At 38.9% G+C, this 20335-nt stretch overlaps 1 protein-coding gene across 2 annotated transcripts in view; it reads right to left on the reverse strand.

The window, feature by feature from the left end:
* Positions 1-1175: 1175 nt before the first annotated feature.
* The window catches only part of LOC110030599 (pathogenesis-related homeodomain protein), a 74747-nt gene continuing 55587 nt past the window's right edge, over positions 1176-20335 (reverse strand). For both annotated transcript variants that reach the window (XM_020733380.1, XM_020733381.1), the window contains one exon: positions 1176-1646. In XM_020733380.1, the coding sequence (XP_020589039.1) occupies positions 1350-1646 (297 nt within the window). In that variant the 3' untranslated portion in view covers positions 1176-1349. The remainder of the gene's footprint in view (positions 1647-20335) is intronic.

Here is a 20335-nt window from a genome sequence, read left to right on the forward strand (position 1 = left end):
TTATATCATTGTAATATCACTCCATTTCTCTCTCTAATAAGGTTAGCAAAGTATTCTCAAAATCCAACTCAATTTAACATAATATTTAATCAGATGTCTCTTTTTCTTCTTTTTCTTCTTTTTCTTCCTTTTCTTCCATTGTAAAAAATCTAAAACATTCCCTAAAAGCTAGATGCAAGCTTTGTTGTCAACATGTATACCTATACATTTAATTATATATCTCTAATATCCTCAAAACCATACCCCAAACTCCATAGCCTTCAAGTAACCTACAAACCCCTCGAAATCTTTCGCCCAAACTAGATTCATCCTACATAGTATGAGCCCCCTCCATCTTCAAATCTCTAGAATATATCTCTTTATTATCTACTCCAAAACAAATCTACATGCATTCATCTAACCTCCCCAATCCATTCCATCATCTATATTCACCCTTAATCCCAACCCTAATTTTTTGATAAAGCATTTCCTTTTTTTAATAAAATAGGAATGCATTATGACAATAGACATGCAATTATGCAATTAAACAATGTCATGGAAAATATTATTTTTAAGTAATTAAATTCTGAAAGGAAAATAATTTATTTAAGAAGGAAAAGAAAACAATCTTCAGTCTACACTACTTGTACTACAAACCCTTCCACATTACAGTTGCCATAAATAAAACAACTTACTGTGAACCAAACAGTTCGTGTGACCATGAAACCTTGTTCCAGAGAACGGCATCATTCAGACTCGCCATCTTTCTAGTAGATAGAAGCTTTGTTCCAATTAGTTTTAAAGAGAAAAGTACACAGATAATAGAAAAAACTATTGGAGTTTCCACGGAAATACAAGCCATAATAACTCCCAAAAACTATTCTTACATGACAGGAATTTCTCTCGTGGCTAATATGCAGTAAAGTATAATATTTGCAGTGCCCAGGTATTGCATCAGAATAGGACAAAAAACTATATGAGAATTATACGAATATATATATATATATATATATATATTTATATTTTATTTGAGAAATTTACATATGTAGCACGCAATTCTTATGGATTTGTGTATTTCACATCTAAACTTCCATATTTACATGAACAGACTTTACCTCTGCACGAAAAGGAGGATATGAATTTTAAAAGTGGTAATTAGTGCTATTTTTGTTGTGATACATGAGAATTGGATGCTATGAATGTAAAAATGGAAGTTTTGGTGTGATTTGCGTAAATCCATAAGAACTGAGTGCTATGTATGTAAATGGCCCTAGTTATTTTCCTCTCTATAGAAGCACCAAGCATATTATGAAGAAGCTCATTGGTAGGGCCGGATCCTTCTATATTGTGTTCAGAAAAAATATTCAAAGTCATGACCTGATGATTTCGCAACATGATTTCTGTTTTATCTCTGCAACTGGAACATAGATTACAGCCATTTCTCCAGAAAGATTTTTCACCTGCACCTCATTATCAGCTTTGCAAGCCACCAATTGCTGCTTCAGTTGATGAAGCCTCCTTTCAAGGACCCAAATCATCTGCATCTCGTTCAAATAGACTTGCTCTTCTTCAGGCACAATAGCAGCAATCTTCAATGAGGCAAGATCTCCATCTCTACTTACTGTATGCTTAGTCAGCCTCGCAGCATTTCTCAATTTTGACCGCACCTATTCCATACGAAAGAATTTGAAATAATTTGGGAATCAAATTTCAAAGTGAAACACATGAAAGCAGAAATAAAACATTTGAATGGATTTCAAAATTTTGAAAAACAACCCATTTTTTGTGGAAGCTATATCCCTACATTTCACAATCCACGATATAAAGACCATCCATAACATGCGCCTCCAGTCAACAAAACAATGCAGGAACATGGTATCGTGAGCCAAACCATTTGAACCGTACATCACAATAAAGACGACCAACTTAGCGCTCCAGCCCCCCCTCTCCCACCAACTACACTATCTTTCAAAAACAAAAAAATAAATGCATTTACCCATATTGTCTAGGTCAAGTTGATCAAGTCAACATAAGAACATGAATCAAGTTCAGCACAAATAGATATTCACAAAAGTAAAAAATAAATCCATTTCCCACATGAGAACTAACTCAGACAGCATATGACTAGATATTAACAAAACATAGACTTGTTATGCGAAAACACTGTTGAAACAAAGAAATTTCACATAACAACAATCAAACACAAAAGATTTATGTGGTTTGACATTAAATTGATTCGTCTACATCCACAAGTAGGGAGATTTCACTAGCATCGGGATGGGGGAAAGAAAAAGGCTAGGGGTTACAACTCACACTTCTCACCATACAACTCTCAATAAGCCCTTAAGTCTCTTTTAAAGAAGAAGACTAGGGCATACAAGTAAATAAAGTCAAAAGAACTAATTACCCTTAATTACAATAAAAGCCATAAATACAACAATATCCATCTTGAGTCTTACTTCTAGATAAGTGAGAGATGATCAAAGGAGTTTCAAACTCTAATTCAGCTACACCATGATGGTTGCCTACATACCCCACTCATGAAGGAATAAAACCTTGCGTAGTTCTTCAAAATGTCCGACTGGGCAATCAGTGAACTTCTGGACTAGCAGTACCTTCACGAGCATGTCCGCTGGAGTCTCCTGCATATCTATCTTATTCAGAACCTTACTTTCTTCAATTAAGTCTCAAACAAATTGATACCTCACATCAATATGCTTGGTACGAGCATGAAGAACTAGATTTATGGCAAAAATATTGCACTCTCACTATCACATAAGACCGTCAGAGACTCATGATCAACTCCCAAGTCATCCAATAGGCTCTGCATCCATATTGCTTCATTCATCGCCTTTGTCAATGTCATGTACTCACCTCCATAGTAGACAAAACAACAGTAAACTGAGAACTGACCTCCAACTAACTGGACCTTCTACCAATGTTAATAAATAGTCAGTCATAGATCTTTGTCTATCTACATCACCTGCATAGTCTGAGTCAATATAACTTACACACAAATCTGCAGTAGATGAATGTCTCTCAAATACCAAACCAACATTAATTGTAACCTTCAGATACCTCAAAATATTCTTCACAGCCTGTCAATGTTTCCTTCATGGATCATGCATGAACATGCTCACAACACCAACTGATTGTGCAATGTTTGATATAATACAAACCATGACATACATCCTACTGCCCATTGCACTAGCATAAGAAACTGATAATATATTTTGCCTTTCCTAATCATCTTTAGGACACTGTCTAAACTCAACTGAAAGTGAGATGCAATGGATAAACTTGTCGCCTTGCTAGAGTTATCAACTCCAAATTTCTTCAGCATCTTCCTAACATAAGCTCCTTACGAAAGCCAAACCTTTCCAACTGTCTTGTCCCTAAGAATCTCTATGCCAAGAATTTTGCGAGCATCACCCTACTTCATTTCAAAATATTTGAACAGTTGATTATTCATCCTATCAATCTCAATCTGACTAGCATATGCAATCAACATATCATCAACATATAAAAGTAAGTAAATAAACTCACCGTTGGCCAACTTCGAAAAATATGCACAATGATCATACTAGCTCCTCGTGCACTTCTATCCCCTCATGAATCTATCAATTTTTTTTATATCACTGTCATGGTGACTATTTCAACCCATACAAAGATTGGTCTAGTTTGCAAACCAAGTTTTTTTATTCTTCATATCCAGACGACTGCAACATACATATCTCTTCTAATAATTTTCCGTGTAGAAATGTAGTCTTCAAATCGAGTTGTTCCAAGAAACCGTACTATACTACAAGCACTAAGAAAGCACAGATTGAGGGATACTTGAGCACTGGGGAGAACACCTCGTCATAATCAATATTTTCACATTGTGCAAAGCCTTTTGCCACTAATCTTGCCTTGTACTGCACATCAGCTCCATGAGATCCTTCTTTGCATACACCCATTTGCACCCAATGACTTTCCTTTCTGGAGGAAGCTTCACCAACCTCCAAGTACAATTCTTCTAAAGGGACTCTTATCTTTATCCATTGCAGATCTCCAAAGATCATAATCTGGGCTCTCTACCGCATCTTTATAGTGACATAATTTCTGTCTCTATGTCTGAAAATGCAAATGCAATGTGATCCCTCAACCAAATTGATTCTGGGACATTCCAAAGTCTGGTCCAGCTCCTAGCAATTGATTCCTGAGCAGGAATCTCATCGTCAGCATCTTGTTCCACCTCCTCCTAAACACTATCAACAAATACCTCATGAGTTACAACAGAATAAGATATTTGAGTTGGAGTGGAAGAACTCTATGGAACAAATGAAGTTGCAACAAACTCCAATTTTTGTTGCATATATGTGGTCCCAGCAAAACTCTTTACCTGCTTTGAGTCTTGATTTTTTAACAAGCTTGTCTCATTGAATGTAACATCCCTGCTAATGAAAACGTTCCTTTCTAACTAATCATACAGCTTAAAGCCCGTGCTCCACGGCTAAAGCTAATGACGATCACATTCTTTGCTCATGGCTCTAGTTTATCATTCTGCACGTGATAGTAAGTTGAATATCAAACACTCACGTGCTCATAATCTCTAACAGGATGCCCTGATCACATTTTCTTTGGGGTCTTCTTCCCCATAGTTGCAGAAAATGAAAGGTTCACCATGTGACATACATATTCTATGGCCTCAGCCATACATTCTATCCAACCCAGTATTGGATAACATATACCAAAATTTCTCCACCAAAGTCCGGTTTATCCTCATTGTCACCCATTCTGTTGTGGTGTCTCTCAAACAGTGAAGTGGTACTGTAACATCCTCATCCAAATTTAACGGATCTGCTAACAACATTATTAAGTCATTCAAGTGTTTATCAATAGTAATCTCCTATCTCAACTGGAATATGTAGAGTCGACGCTTCATATGGAGATGGTTTTTCACGCTCTTAGTGAGATATTTGTTCTTCAATGTCCTCCACAATTTCCTTGCAGAATTCTCCATCATCACCCCATTTGATTTCCTGAATCATGCAATTTCGAATCAAGCCACAAGCACTCATATTCATCTTCAACCAATCTCCCTCTAACATCTCTTCAGGACATTCTTTCTTATCCAAGACTTTCTCCAGATTTAGAGAACACAGCGCATCCACCACATCACATCGTCACATGCTAAAATTTTCTGTCATTAAATTTTGTCACATCAATTTTGACAAGATACATAAATATCTGATGAATCGACTTTTTCACCACCATAGTAGATATTGAAAAACCTAACAACGTGTTCTAATATCAGTTGTTATGTGAAAACAGGACGGAAACAAAAAAAATCACACAACAACAATCAAACACAAAAGATTTACGTTGTTTAGCATTGAGTTGATTCACCTACGTTCCCGGAGAGAGAGATTTCATTAGCACCGGATGGGTGAAAAAAAAATATTAGGGGTTACAACTCACACTTCTCATTATACAACTCTCATAAGCTCTTAACTCCCTTTTATAGAGGAGGACTAGGGCATACAAGTAAATAAAACCAAAAAAACCAAATTACCTTTAATTACAATAAAAGCCATAAATACGACAATGCTCACCCAAAGTCAAGAGTCATCCTAAAGCTAGAACTTGTCAAGTTTCCCCCAATAGAAAGAATTTTCAATCCTCAGTACTCAATGAACAGCTTCCTTGAAGAACTCGTAAGGTTGTGTACTGATGAATGAACTTGTTCAGTGCAGTTGCCTTCCTACAAGGGGTTCTTATCAGAAAATCTAATGGAGGGTACTTACCCTGTATTTAGAACACACAAAAATTTCCTACCTAGTGAATAGCTATCAACCTAATTCAGTTGCCAAACACAACTTGGAGTCAATTTATGTATTTTTCCTATGACTTATCGAATATCCCATTTTATATCAAGGGCATTCACCCTCACCCTCACCTTTATACGAGTTATTGTTCAAGAATATGTATGATGTTTATAGATATCTCTCTAAGTTTACTTTAACCAGCCCGTCTGTCTAAAGCGCCAAATGAGTCCACTATAAACAAAAAATCTATTTCATTTCTCTACTCCCATGGGCACAATTTGTACCTTTGGTGAAGTCTTATTGTTCGTTTCATAAACAATATTGGATTCGGCATCTTAGGAGTGTATTGCAAAAATGTTGAAGATTAATAACCTGGTCATAATTGAAGAAACTAGAGAAGTACCCAAAGAGTGTCTCCGTTACAACATCACCTCTAAATAAATTCTAAGACATGGAGGATTGTCTAACTAGAATGAATCAGAGAACCTTTAATAGATCTCGTAGTCTGCTCGCCTCGTACAGACTGCTTGATAGCACAACTAAGCCGCCTCTTATTTTTAATCACCAACCTACCCCTTATTTGTTATTCCAACTCTTCTAGATGATGAGCAATATCTCCCAAAAAAGAAGACCATGAAGATTCCTTCTCTTCGTCAATCAAAAAAGCGATAAGTACAACCTAACAATGCTCTCTGTGGAGACTACAAAGCCACAACCTCGATCAAATTTAAGATGCCAATGATAAAATTCTACTAGGTGGGGCCCAGCCAACTATGTCACACTTGACTCAATTATCTCACCTCTGATCATTAATGATGCGAAGAAGTACAAACTTCTCTTCATCAAATTCATAGAAATAAACGGGACTCTGATGGTTCTCTCACCTGCCTCTAAGAAGCATGACCAGTATCAAGCAGTAATTCATGGATTGGCGGATGAATTCGTAAGCTCTATTGAACAAAGAGATACGAGCCTGGCAAGTCGCACATGATTTTAACACTCTTCAAACGTGAGATGCTTAGCATCCAGTCTTGACCTAGCGGCACAAAACTTGATGTTGTTTATACTTATCATTAGCCACGTCCCTAAAGGAATAAAGGTATGGTGTAAACGAGCCGAACACGAGCGAGCCCAGGCTCAGCTCGTGTATTGCTCGTCTATATTTCGAGCTAAAAAAATGTGTTCGTGTTTGGCTTGTTTGAACGAGTTGTTCACAAACAATGAGTCGTTTTGACAACTTTAATCACGTATTCATAAGATGTTAAGGGTTGGGGCATGATTTAAAAATTATTGTTTATATTAAAACATCACTTGAATCTAGTTTAATAAATTTTATTCTATTTTTATTTAATACTTTTAATTGATTATAAATCTTGGTAGCCTTGTAGTTAATTAAATTTTTTAAAAACACTACTCTTCAATATATATATATATATATATATTTGGGGTAAGAGCAGCGGTGGCTCCCTACGCGTTAATTACAAAAAAAAAGGTACAAGAATTGGGAGGGGGGAGATCCCCATCTATGAAAACAAAAAATACATTTGACACACCCCTAGGGTTCCTCTCCCCACAGTACAACTCACACAAAAAAGAATCTCCAAAAATACAGGTATACCCAAAACCAAAACCCAAAACCAAAAAACAAAGACCCAAAAATAGGTAAACCTGTGTTCTTGTGTAACTCGATATGTAAAATAGAAAAAAATGTACAAAAAGTGTTTTCAGATTAGTAGAGTTCTCCAAAAGCATCTCCACGAGCAGACCAAAACCATTTGCGAAATAAGAGTGTAGTGCAGAGAGATCCAAAACATACTAGCCAGCAAAAACCGTGAGATCAAAACAACAACAGAAATCAGAAACATGGAGCAGGAAGACTGAAAGCAAGCCTGCAGCAAAACATTGAAACCTGCCAAACAAAATAAAAATCTGCAAGAGGAGAAATGCAACTCCCATCCATCAAACCAAGAGCAGTCCCACATTAGAGCCAAGAAGCACAAATAATTAGATACGGACAAAAGGCAGGTTTAAGTTATCCCCCATGAAGAGGCGTCTAAGAGGAGCAGGGGGGTAGATGCCGACATGACAGACCTCCCCTGCATGCTTGACAAGCCAATGAGCAGGGGAGTTGCCCTCTCTATGAATGAATTTCCACTTTACCTCAAGATGCCTTTAAGCCATAAAAGTTAAAATATGTTTAAAAATGCAAAATATATCCCAGAGGAGAGGAGACCCAAAATAATATCATAGAGCATTTTAGAATCAATTTCCACTTCAATTTTATGAAAGTTGAAAACACTAGCCACCATTAAGGCCAAAAAAACCCTCTAGCATTCCGTGGCCAATGGATTATCAGCGACAACAGGGGAAGTAAAAAAACAGAGACACCTACCCTCAAAATCTATAAATATGCCCCAAACCGCAGCATAATCACTAAATATGCCCCCAACCGCAGCATAATCAGGATGCCAACAACCATCCACATTTAATTTAACAGAACCTGGGGAGGGGTGAGCCCACCTAATGAGCCGGGGGGTGGGCGGGCCATAAAACAGGAACATCAATAAAGCAGGCCCTTAAGACTTTATTGTAGTAGGCAAGCACATAAGCAACAGTCATAGAAGCGGTGGGGGGAGAAGTGTGGTATTTAAAACTGTTTCTGGGATTCCAGAGGTAAAACTGTTTCTGGGATTCCAGAGGAACCAAAGGACCAACAAAGGGAGGGGAAACCCCCCATTTCCAACATCAAAATCCTTCTATTGCCACAAGTAGTTGCTTAAAGTGCCTGTGAGATTCTGAAATGAGAACCAAGCATATTCCAAACCTTTAAAGAAAAGACACATTCAAAGAAAATGTGTCTCGTATCTTTCTCCTTAACTTTGCACATATAACATCTCGAGGCCATTTTTAAGCCTTTTAACTTAAGAATGTCATCAATAGGTATTAAAGAAGTAAGATAGCGCCAAAGGAAAAAGGATATAGAGGGAGTTAAAAATTTATGTCAAATCCATTTTCCCCAGATCCAATCACGGTGTGAATGTAAAGTGTTAATTATATTAAAGAAAAAAGAGTACATATAGATTGTACGAGTGGACCCAAAAGTAGGCACCCAACCCACACGGTACAACACACACAAAAAAAATCTAAAAAAGAGAGGGTACATATAAGATCAATCGGGACGACCCAATTTAGTTCTGCCTCTAGCTCTAGTTCTCGGAAGAGAACCAACTAACAAATTGGTGAGGTGTGTACCATTACCCGAAGTAACCAAAGTATTATCCATTAGATTCTTGAGCTCAAGTAGATCTCTATTCTTCTTCTTCCTCCTGGAAGTGTAAACCCGTCATTTCTTATCCGAAGATTTTTACAAATTTGAATGAGTGGTAGAGCTCTACTAGAAAGATTGTCAACGGTTGTACCCACAATAGATTCTAGTGTATGTGAAGTATGAGTTGTCGCCTCTACACCGAATACTTCATAAAGATGGGGAGCTGCAAGGCTCTGATTAACAGTCCGAACACTATCCTTTGTAGGTAATGAACCTTCAGTATTGTTTTCAATGGAGTTTGAAGGTGTAGGTTGTCCAACAGAGTCATCCAACATCACATCAATCGCAGAAACAATATTGTCAGAGGGGTCTACAGGGGCAATTATATCAGACACCAAAATCTGTCCTGTGGTAGTTTTCTCTGCAGGTGGAGCAGATATGTCCAGAGCAGTGAGGCTAGACCCATCCTTATTCACTTGATCTTTAAATTTCAAATTAGGATGGAGCTTGTGGCATTTATCAAGGATATGCCCAAACATCTTACAGTGAGAACAGTAAGAAGGTCTATGTTCCATGACGAATTGTTGCCAATATCCATCATGAGTTGTGCCCAACCAGACTTCAGTAACATCAGGTAAAGTAAAATTCATTTCCACAAGTATTCTGGCCACAAAAAGTCTAGTTAGGTTGAAAGTGGGAGGATCTAGTTTCATAGAGTCCCCAAGTATGATCTCAATAGAGTAAACAACCTGATTAAAAAAGTGCAGCTTGAGACCAGGTAAACTAAACCATACCGGTACAGTAGAAGATTCATGATTTGGGTCAAAATCATGAGATCACTTAAGTAACTTCATTGACTTGCCTGCAATATTGAGATATTTCTTGGAGAAAATTTGAGTGTAGTATTCAGCTATAGTTAATTGAATCAACACATGTCTCCCATCCATGAGCCCCACTTTCCACTTGCCTGTTGGATCATCAAAACTTTTTCGGATAACTTCCATAGGTGGGTACCCCCACTGAAATTTTTCAACAAAAGCGAACTTGATATATAATTGATTAGTATTTTGAGCCAAAATGAGCCGAACACAAATGAACAAATCTTTATTCGTGCTCGGCTCGTTAACTTAGCGAACAAGTCGAACACGATCTGTTCGCGAACAACGAGTCATTTTGACAGCCCTAACTATGAGTTTTCCTCTAAGCTATAATACTCCGAGAAATTAACAAACTTTCCAGGATACTCTCACATCTAAATGAATAAGTCATATAATAATTATGACAAGATGATCAAAAAGACACCAGTTTCGCCACCATCAACAATAATAGCATTTTGGCTTCCAACCTAAGAGGCAATAATAGGGCCAACAAAACCTTTTAACTCATAGAAGGTCACGCGGGGCTCCTGGGGGATCGATCGGGTATAGGTCCAACCCAACTGGACCGACGGGCCCCTTGGAGGGGGCCCACCGCACCCTCCTTCTACTTATTCTCCTTTCCTTTCTCCCATCTCCCTCTTGCCTTTTTCCTTCCTTTCCTTTCTTCCTTCATAGGCCTATCCTAATTCCAAAACCTTCTTAAAATATTGAGATTTGATTTTATTTCCTCTCTTAAATTAAAAGTGTTTCCTAAAAGCCTAAAATCTAATTTGATTCTTTTCCTTAAATCTGAGATCTAATTTTATGTTCTTTCTTAATTTAATGTTCCTTAATTAGGTCAAATCTTTTTTTAAATAGGAGTTGTTGTATCTAGAGTTAGAGAGTTGATTGTTGAGAACTTATTTCAGTTCTAGCTGATTATTTTTTCCCTTGAGAGTTGTATCCAACACAAGGAAGGTGCTCCGGCTGTATCCAAAACAAGTTAGTAATAAATTCGTGTCTTGCGTCATGGTTTGGGTTAACTCCAGCATCAGGTAGAGGTAGTCCTAACAATCAAAATATGACACATTCCTCAAAATATAGCTTGAAGATGTCAAGAGTATAGCCTCGAAGAACTTAAGCTAATAAAGGTCCATGTTACCTCCATTTTGAGCTCATCTTTTATGGAGGTTCCTATCAGCTTCACCGTCTAGATCAGCCAACATATAGGAATCTCTGCAATGACATGATCATTGTTATTGCACTAATCACCAATTATTGTTATGATGGCATCCTTATCAACGCAAGAAGTTCTATTAAAATTATTATGGGGCATTTACATGCAGATTTGATATCGGAGTTAACCTAAACCACAACAGGAAAATAAATAATATTATTAAGAGAAAATAAATGATTAAAACCAATACACTTGAAAAGGAAAATACAATAATAAGACACAAACAAACACCACAGAAGTTTATCCCCAGAGTGGTGGGGGTCGGCTAGGTGGATCTAAATGGCTAGCGATAGCAAAGAAATGCTGATGGCAAGGGGGTCTGAAAATGCAGGGACAAGTATGATTGATGTTCTGGATGGTGGCAGCGAGGAGTTGGGGTGGGAAGCGGCGGAACAACAAGAAGGAGGTGTTCCATGATTTTCCTTGACGACAACAACACGGTGGGAGGGCTGGAACAACAGAAACAAGGGGCAATTTTTGGGCGGCACGCCGAAAGGGGGTGGGTTGGAGGTGAAGGGATTTCTAGGTGGCCGCAGCAGTATAAGATGCTTGGACAACGACAACAACAATGTTGATGGGCTAGAACTACTGGGTTTAGTGAAGTAGGGGAGGATAAGTCAATGACAATGGTTGGAACTACATAAAACAACAACCAAAATGCTTTCCTAGGCGGTTGCAACGATGAAGGGCGACCATGAGCAAAGTGAGGATAATGCATGAGGAAATAGAGAAGATATATAGCACTTGGGGGTATATAATTGGTATTTTGAAATTCATTCATATTAAACATGATAATCATTGCTAGTGTGGTTTAATAATGCAATTGAACAACAACAACAACAACAAGCCTTTAACTCACTAAGTGGGGTCGACTACATGAATCCTTTTTCTCTCCATTGCACCATATTAAGTGATATTTTTATTTAATTCTAATAGATTAAGATCATTTTTTATAAAATATGCCCAAGTATTTTTAGGTTTACCTATGTCTTTCTTAACATAAATCGAATCTAAAGCATCTATTCTACTAACTAGATCATCAGTTCTCCTAACAAAATCAATAGATTGTCAACATTTAATTTGACCAAACCATCTAAGAAGACTCTCTAATCTTGTCTGCCACTGGAGCTTCACTAACCCTATCACATATATATTCATTTCACATTTTGTCTCCAAGTGTCAAGTGTCATCCAAGTGTCAACCCACTCACCCACCTAAGCATTCTATCTCAGCAATACTTAACTTTGTTTTATGCTTATCTTTTAAAGGCCAACATTCTGTGCCATATGGCAATGTAGTTCTCACCACCATCTAGTAAAATTTATCTTTAAGTTTAAGCGATATTTTTTTATCAGACAATAGGCATAATGAATTCCTTCACTTCAACCAACCAACTTGAATTCCACTAATAACATCCCCATCTCCAGGTTAAAAAGACAAAAAAAATTTGGTTTCCAAACCCTAATAAAACACATGTATAGGAAATGATTAAAAAAATAAAGGATAAAAGGAAAGAGAGTATAAGAAAGGAAAACGGGATTATTTCAGCCCGTCTCTCGCGATAGCTATTCCCGCAGTACTGTAGCAGCTACTATACCAAAGAAATTTTGGATGGTAAGCTCTAGCGTCAATCTCCAAGGGTTGGAGGGAGCTTTGACCTCATCCATCAAAGCTTCTATCTCCTCATCGTATAGCAACAGATCAACGAATGTGGCGGAAATGTTGTAATCTCCCGGTGAGTCAATCCTGCTTGCGTTGACAATCCAAAACACATCTTGATAGAATATGTATCAATCTTATGGCACAGTCATAAATGAAACTGCATATGAATGGGTATCCTCACAAACCAACCCTCGAGCCATCAAAACTATAATTGAATTCCTCTACTCTTCGTACTCGTCCGATTGTATTTGATAAACAAGTAAGGAGGAATCAATTCTGAGTCGAAATCTATGGCAAGCTGGACCAAACTAAAGTATAACCACTAATGAGAGACCTCTTCTTCTTCTCTGAAAGAACCTAGATCTCACAGTAGGATGTTCCTTCCTACGAAGCTTCTAAGGTGATTTCCAACACTATCGTTCGTCCATCATTTCTAACCAACTCTCAATGAATATACTGTTGAACTAAATTTAATACTCCAATACCTCCCTATAGGCTTCCAGAAGTGGCACAAAAGAGTCTCACCTCGGACATACTGGACCTCTCACAGCAGAGACAACTCAGGAAGTATCCTATATATCTCAAAACTCTGAATTTATCTTATCTTAGCTTGCCTTGTGTCTGATATCGGCTCCTCAAACTCACGACTCTTTTGGACATCCAATACAAGTCATGTTGATGCTCCTCTCAACATCTGCAAAATGGTAGCTCGATGTCCTACAATCTCATTCTCTGTATGAATGTTCATTACCTCAGACTCACTACTTTCTAGAACAATTATTGTCATTTCAGTTGGAATCCCTCCTAGGTTTAACAAGGATCGCTGACATCTCTTCCTCGTCTGTTGGAAATTGAGAGTCATCTTTGAAATCTTAATCTTCTCCTGGATCAGTGTTTATTTCTTCAATTGTTCCTTGATCTATGAAGAGATCATTTTCCTAGTTGTGCAATCTGATTCGGTATGCCCAAATCTGTGATATTTGAAAGACTTCCTGACGGGGATGGATTTTGGCATACTGGTTGGTGCCCTTTGTTTTCCCCTCTAAATTAGTGTCTCATAAGACAAAGTCAACTTGGATGTTCCCTTGAGTGTACTCTAGCAATAAGATCCTGCCTGTAAGTTGTGGTGGTCGCTCGATGATGTGATCTCTCCACTTTTGAAGTTGTGCTCTGAATATCCGAGCTGCAGTGAGCTGGTAGGAAAGGGTATTGCATCTCTCATTTCATCTTGGAACAAGTAGTAATTTATCTTTTCCTTCTTGTAGGCGTAGGTACTTCAGATCTTTCCATCAAAATAATGCACTCTTCTTCAGCTTGCTGGCGGCTAATTTCACCATTCCATCCGATGATAAGTCTTGACACTCGAAGATACATTCTAAAGTCCAAAGCCACTCGATGGCCTTGTCCAACACTATGCAGCTATCGAAATATAGTAAATCCACATTTCAAAATTTTAACTTCTTAAATATTTCAGATCACATGTTCAAGGTAGAAATCTTTCATCCCTGACATTTTCATGGTGAAAGAGATTCACCCCCTTCCTTTGATCTAGTAAGTCACCATTGTGGCTACGAGTGACCCATCTGGATTGCTTCCTCTCAAAGGTTGTAAGCCTCGGTTGTAGTAGGCGGGTTTCCTCTGCATATCCTCCTTGGAAATTCCTTGGACACTTCTTTGTAAATTTCTCATAAACGATATCACGTCATTCTCCCTCGATCAAGCTTATGACAATTATCTCATTGGCGACTTCGCTAGGTATTGGGTGTGGGTGAGTAGAAGCTAAGGGTGATGTAGGGAGAGAATGAAAAATTTTAGGTGGAAATAAGGTTGGGTATTAGTGGATGTTAGAAACTCTAAGATAGGACTAGGATTAGATTAGCTCATATATTAAATGATACTAGAGTTAACCTAAATCACAGCAAGAAAATAAATAATATTTACTAAACGTAAATAAACGGTTATAACCAACACACTTGAAAGGGAAAATACAATAACACAAAACAAGAAAACACCACTAAAAGTCATCCCAAAAGTGGCGGAGGTCGGCCAGGTGGACTGGAATGGCTAGTGAGTGTAACAAAAGCAAATGAATGTTGGTGGCAAGGAGAGGTGCGAAAATGTAGGGACAACAAGTATAATTGTTGTCATGGAAGATGGCAGCAAGGAATTGGGATGAATAGCGGTAGAATAGAAGGAAAGTGGTGTTCCTTGGATGTTTGAGATGGCAGCGGCACAGTGGGAGGGATGGAACAGAAGGAACAAGGGGTGATTTGGGCGCAACAATACCAGAAGGGAGGGGGAGGCTGGAGACCGCAAGAAAACTGCAAGTTGAATGGGTTTCTGGGTGGCAACAGTGGTATAGGATGGTTAGACAGAGGCAACAAAGATGTTGGTGGGTTGGAACCACTGGGAGTAGCGAAGCGCGAAGAGGAGAAGGTAATGTCGATGGTTGACATTGCAGAAACCAACAACCACAATGTTGTCATGGGAGGCTGCAGCAATGAAGGGTGGTCAGAGTGATGTGGGGAGTATGAGGAAGAGAATAGAGACGATATACACTAGCTGGGAGCCAAAATACAACTTAGCACTAGGGTGCATCCCTTGAAGGGAAGAAAAGACATCGGCGGCTATCTCGATACAAAGCACAAAAAATTGACTTCTAAACCCTAATACAACACAAAGAAAAAAAAGACTAAAAAGAAATAAAAGATAATAGAAAATAAAGCATAAGAAAAGAAAACAAGATTATTTCATTCTGTCTCCCGTGATAGATATTCCCGCAGTACTTTAGTAGCTACAGTACAACGATAATTTTAAGCGGTCAGCACCCGCATCAATCTCTTAGGGTTGGAGGGAGCTTCGACCTCATCCGTCGAAGCTTCTGTCTCAGCGCATGGCTATTAGTCGACCGTGTTGAAGATGGCAGAAACATTGTAATCTCCCACCAAATCAATCATGTTGGCATTGGCATTCCAAAGCATATCTTGATAGAATAGGAATCCATCCTGTTTCGGTACAATCATAAATGGAACTGTACGTGGATGAAGATTCTCACGAACCAAGCCTTGAGCCATCAAATCTCTGAATGTATCTGATAATCAAGTATGCAAGGAGGAATCAAATCTAGGTCGAGATCTATGAGAGGCAGGACCACACTAAAATATAACCACTCAAGAGAGACCTCTTCTTCTTCTTCTCTGAAAGGATCTGGATCCCATTGTAGAATGTTTCTTTCTACAGATCTTCTAAGGTGATTTCTGACACTATGGTTCATCCATCATGCCTGATCAATTGTCGGTTGATATAATGTTGAACAGAATTTAAGACCACAATGACTCCCGATGGGCTTCCAAAAGTGGCACAAAAGAGTGTCATCTCGGACGTACTGAACCTCTCTCAGCAGGGGCAAATCAGGAAGTTATCTTATGAGTTTCAACAACCAAATCGAATAACCAAACTTCAAAAAAAAAACAAATAAAATCAATGAAAATATTACTAACTTCAATTAGACTACCCTTTTAAACCACAAACCAAATTAAAACTCAAACACTGAAGCCTAATTCAGACTCACAACCCCAACTTGGAACACACGATAGATTTGCTCTTAGGTTAGGATAATTATGATTGATTATTGAAACTGGATATAACGATGATTGCTTGTGAGTAAATGCCAGTTTTGTAGTTCTAACATTTATTTTCTATAAGAGACAGTGCTTAATAGGGTGATTGCCAAAAGTAATAAAAAAATTAAAAATTAATGAGTTTTTCTATAGGAGCTTGTTAAATCATGCCCTAAGCACGGTCTATTAGGACAAGAGGTTTGGTACCGTGTGCTTAGTTCATTTAGTTTGCTATACTTGTAGTGCTTGTGTGATTTTCTATATTAACCTTTATTTTGCAGGAGTTATTGTAAATGCAGGTTTCACTTTGCTTGCCATGAGTTTGTATACAAAGTTTACGTGAGTGTCAATCTATTATGGCCTGTGGATGATCAAAAGTTGGACGAGTGCCTAGACTTGAAGATAGAGTTAAACTTGAACTTGAACATAAAGATGAAGCTAAACTTGAACCTAAACTTGACAATGAATTTGAACCTATAATTGAATCTACAACTGAAACTAAAGCTGAACTCAATGATGAACAACAACAATCTCAAAAAAAGCAAAAAAATAAGGATGAGCGGGGATGACCTAGGATGAACCTTCAAATGCATGTTATTCCAAGTGAAGTTTCGTGATGCCTAAAGAATCTCAAAGAAGAAGATGAAGAGTTGTTGACCTCGCTTTCGGTCGAGGTGTAGTTTTCCCCTCCTTAGTAGCCTAGGATCTAGCCGTAGGACCTTTCTGCCGACTACTCCTAGAAAACTAGTGAAGGAGCCCTCCCCGTTAGCAATTCCGGACTTTTCTTTGCTCGACTTGACATTCCCTGTGATAGTCTTGACCGCTATTGCCTAACAGGTAAGGCTACTCCGAAGGAACTCAGGGAGCATTCCTATAGGACTGCTGGCCTTAGGATTGACTTTACTCGTTGATTTGGCATCGTTGCGCTCTTCGTCGTCCTGTTTAATCGAATTCGAGCCGAAATCTTGATAGGATTCGGACCGCGACGCGTTTTTAACCCGATCGACGACGAGGTTGCCCGGACGACTCCGGATGACGAAACGGACTGCGCCCATGCATCCGGAACATTGATTTTGTTTAGGGAGGACGTTCGTTTCATTGCGACGACGCGTCTTGGGGAAAATACCTATTTAAGTGTTTATTATAATAATAAATTGTTGACCTCGCTTTCGGTCAAGGTGTAACTTTTCCCCTCCTTAATAGCCTAGGATATAGTCGTAGGACCTTTCTGTCGACTACTCTAGAATACTAGTGAAGGAGCCCTCCCCGTTAGCAATTCTGGACTTTTCCTCGCTCGACTTGACGTTCCATGTGGTAGTTTTGACCGCTATTGCCTAGCAGGTAAGACTACTTCAAAGGAACACTCCTATAGGATTGACAGCCTTAGGATTGACTCTACTCGTTGATTTGGTGTCGTTGCGCTCTTCGTCGTCCTGTTTAATCGAATTTGAACCGAAATTTTGATACAATTTGGAGTGCGACGCGTTTTGGTCTCAATCGTCGACAAGGTTGCCCGGACAACTCCGGATGACGAAACGGATTGCGCAGATGCGTTTGGAACGTTGATTTTGCTTAAGAAGGACGTTCGCTTCATTGTGACGGCGCATCTTGGGGAAAATACCTATTTAAGTATTAATTATAATAATAAATAATATTTTATTATTATTATTATAATTAATAACTTATATTAAAGTCCTTAACCTAACTCCATTTCTCTCCTTCTCCCGTTAAACCCTCAGGGTTTGCCTCTCGCCCGAGCCTTAGCTCGCCCCGCCTTCCTCCGTCTCGTTCGTGAGCCGGTTGACGCCACTTGCGCACGCGTCTGTGAGACCCATCCTCTGCGGCAAATCCTTATCTCTTTTCTCATGATGTCGCGGCCTCTCGAGCCGCAAACCCCCCATGCGCGATCTCTTATCCCTGCTCCTCTCTGCGACGATTGTCGCCCTTCTTCCCGCTTCCCTCGCCTCTGGTCTGCGGTGGGTGAGTTTAAGCGAGCTCCTCTTCTCCCTGATAGATATATTTACCCCATTTGGGGAGGACCCAAAGGAGAGGCCAAAAATCTTTCTAAGGGAGAAAACTCTGCTCTTTTCATTTCTCACTCATTTCTTTGATCTTTTGGTGCTTGAATTGATTTCCTCTTGCTGTTGGAGGAGCAATTGAAATTGGGGAGTGCGCTTAGAATTCTTGTGTTACTTTCTTTTTTTGCTTCAAGGAGGTACCTTTTCCCCTTTGTGCCTTGCTCTATTTTCGGTTTTGCTTTATGCCAAGTCTCTGTTAGCTTGGTACAATGGATAATGTGACATTTCAACTTAATCTTACACTTATATTTTTGAAAGACATGTTACTCCAACATCTAGAGATGGAAGTATGAGCATGTTCTAGGGATTGGATTTGATTACTTGCTTAAGAGGGTAGGAATATATCATGATATAATTTTTTTCTCTTTCCTCTACTTGCTTGAGATGAAATCATGGCATATTTCTATTACTGCGAATGACAAGGTTAAAGCATGGCTTTGAGACAATGTTAGCTCCTCTTGCAAGCATGTTAGGATATGTATCGTGAAGCTCTTCATTTATTCTTATCTAGCATGAGGCATTGGAAGGTTTATTTGGTCTTTCACGCATGTGGGGGCTCGGTTTTGGCTCCCTGTGGCTTTTCCTGGCTCGAAATGCATGTTATAAAAAAAATTATTTAATTTCAAAAGCCCTATAGCTTGCTTGGACTCTGTCTTGGCTTTGAGTGGCTCGATTTTAGCCTCTATTGGGATTCGGTTTTGCCTGATCCAGTCCTTGGTTTCTTTTTTTCTTTTTGCATACTTGTAAAGCTTATTTTGGCATGGTATCTGTGTCTTGTTGGCTACTCCAAGACCAATATATGTGTGGATTTATCCCCAAAAGATTTAAAGTTGGTGTAGGGCGTGGTTTTACTTGTTCTTGGCCCTACCCGAGAGCTGGTTTGGTGAGTGGGCTCGGTTTCTTATTTTGGGAATATTTGGGTGTTGAGTTTATGAAAACTTAGCTTTTACTTGGGTAGTGGACTTTGCCTCATGCCTTGGACTCAGCCTAATACGTAAGCCTTCCCTTCCCCTTGCCTCGTGTCTTGGCTTTGGTCTTGGCCGTGAACCTCTTTTGTGTCTTGGGTTTGCTTTAACCGTGAGCCTTACTTGTGCCTTGGGTTGTCTTTGGTCATGGGCTTTAGCAGCTGTCCCTGCTGCCGTTAGCCGAGAGCCTCTTTTGGCCTTGGATTTCTTTAGCCATGAGCTTTAATAGCTCCCCCTTTCCTTTTTGTTACCCTGGCCGAGAGCCTTACCTGCTGTTCATCTCTTTGTAGTAACCCCGATCGTGAGCATTTATTTGGTTTTATGGGAAGATTTTATGCTTATTTGATATGTGAGGCTATGAATTAATTTGGAAGTTGAAAGATTTTGATATCAATTTTGGGATTTTGGGAAGATTTGCAAGCTTTATTTTGGGAGAGTATTTGGTTGATTTGATTAAGCCTACGTCTTGGGGTTTGAAAAATCAGCGCAAAGTGACATTTTATGTTTGTTAGGAAAGACCTCGGGCCCTACTTTTCCAAGTCTTTTTGACAGGAGTTTTTGAGAGCTGACCCATTCTCTTTTTCGGTGTTTTAGATGGATCAGTATCTCCTCTCTCTCACCTCATTTTTGTTTTTTTCTTTCCTTGCTTCTTGGTTCGATTTTCAATGCTTATGTCCGATGCATAAGTGTCCATGTATAGTCTTTTGTTATACGTGAAACCATCAAGCAAGGTCGCAAGTAGTTTGTTTTGAGGCGTAGGGTGTTGATGATAAAGACACACCGAAGATAGAGCAAAAAAATGTCTTATCCTATAACATCAAGATCCAGACATTTGATGAACAATAGAATATGGTATCCT

Source organism: Phalaenopsis equestris, unplaced genomic scaffold (genome assembly GCF_001263595.1).
Source record: "Phalaenopsis equestris unplaced genomic scaffold, ASM126359v1 Scaffold000741, whole genome shotgun sequence".
Classification (NCBI taxonomy): Eukaryota; Viridiplantae; Streptophyta; class Magnoliopsida; order Asparagales; family Orchidaceae; genus Phalaenopsis; species Phalaenopsis equestris.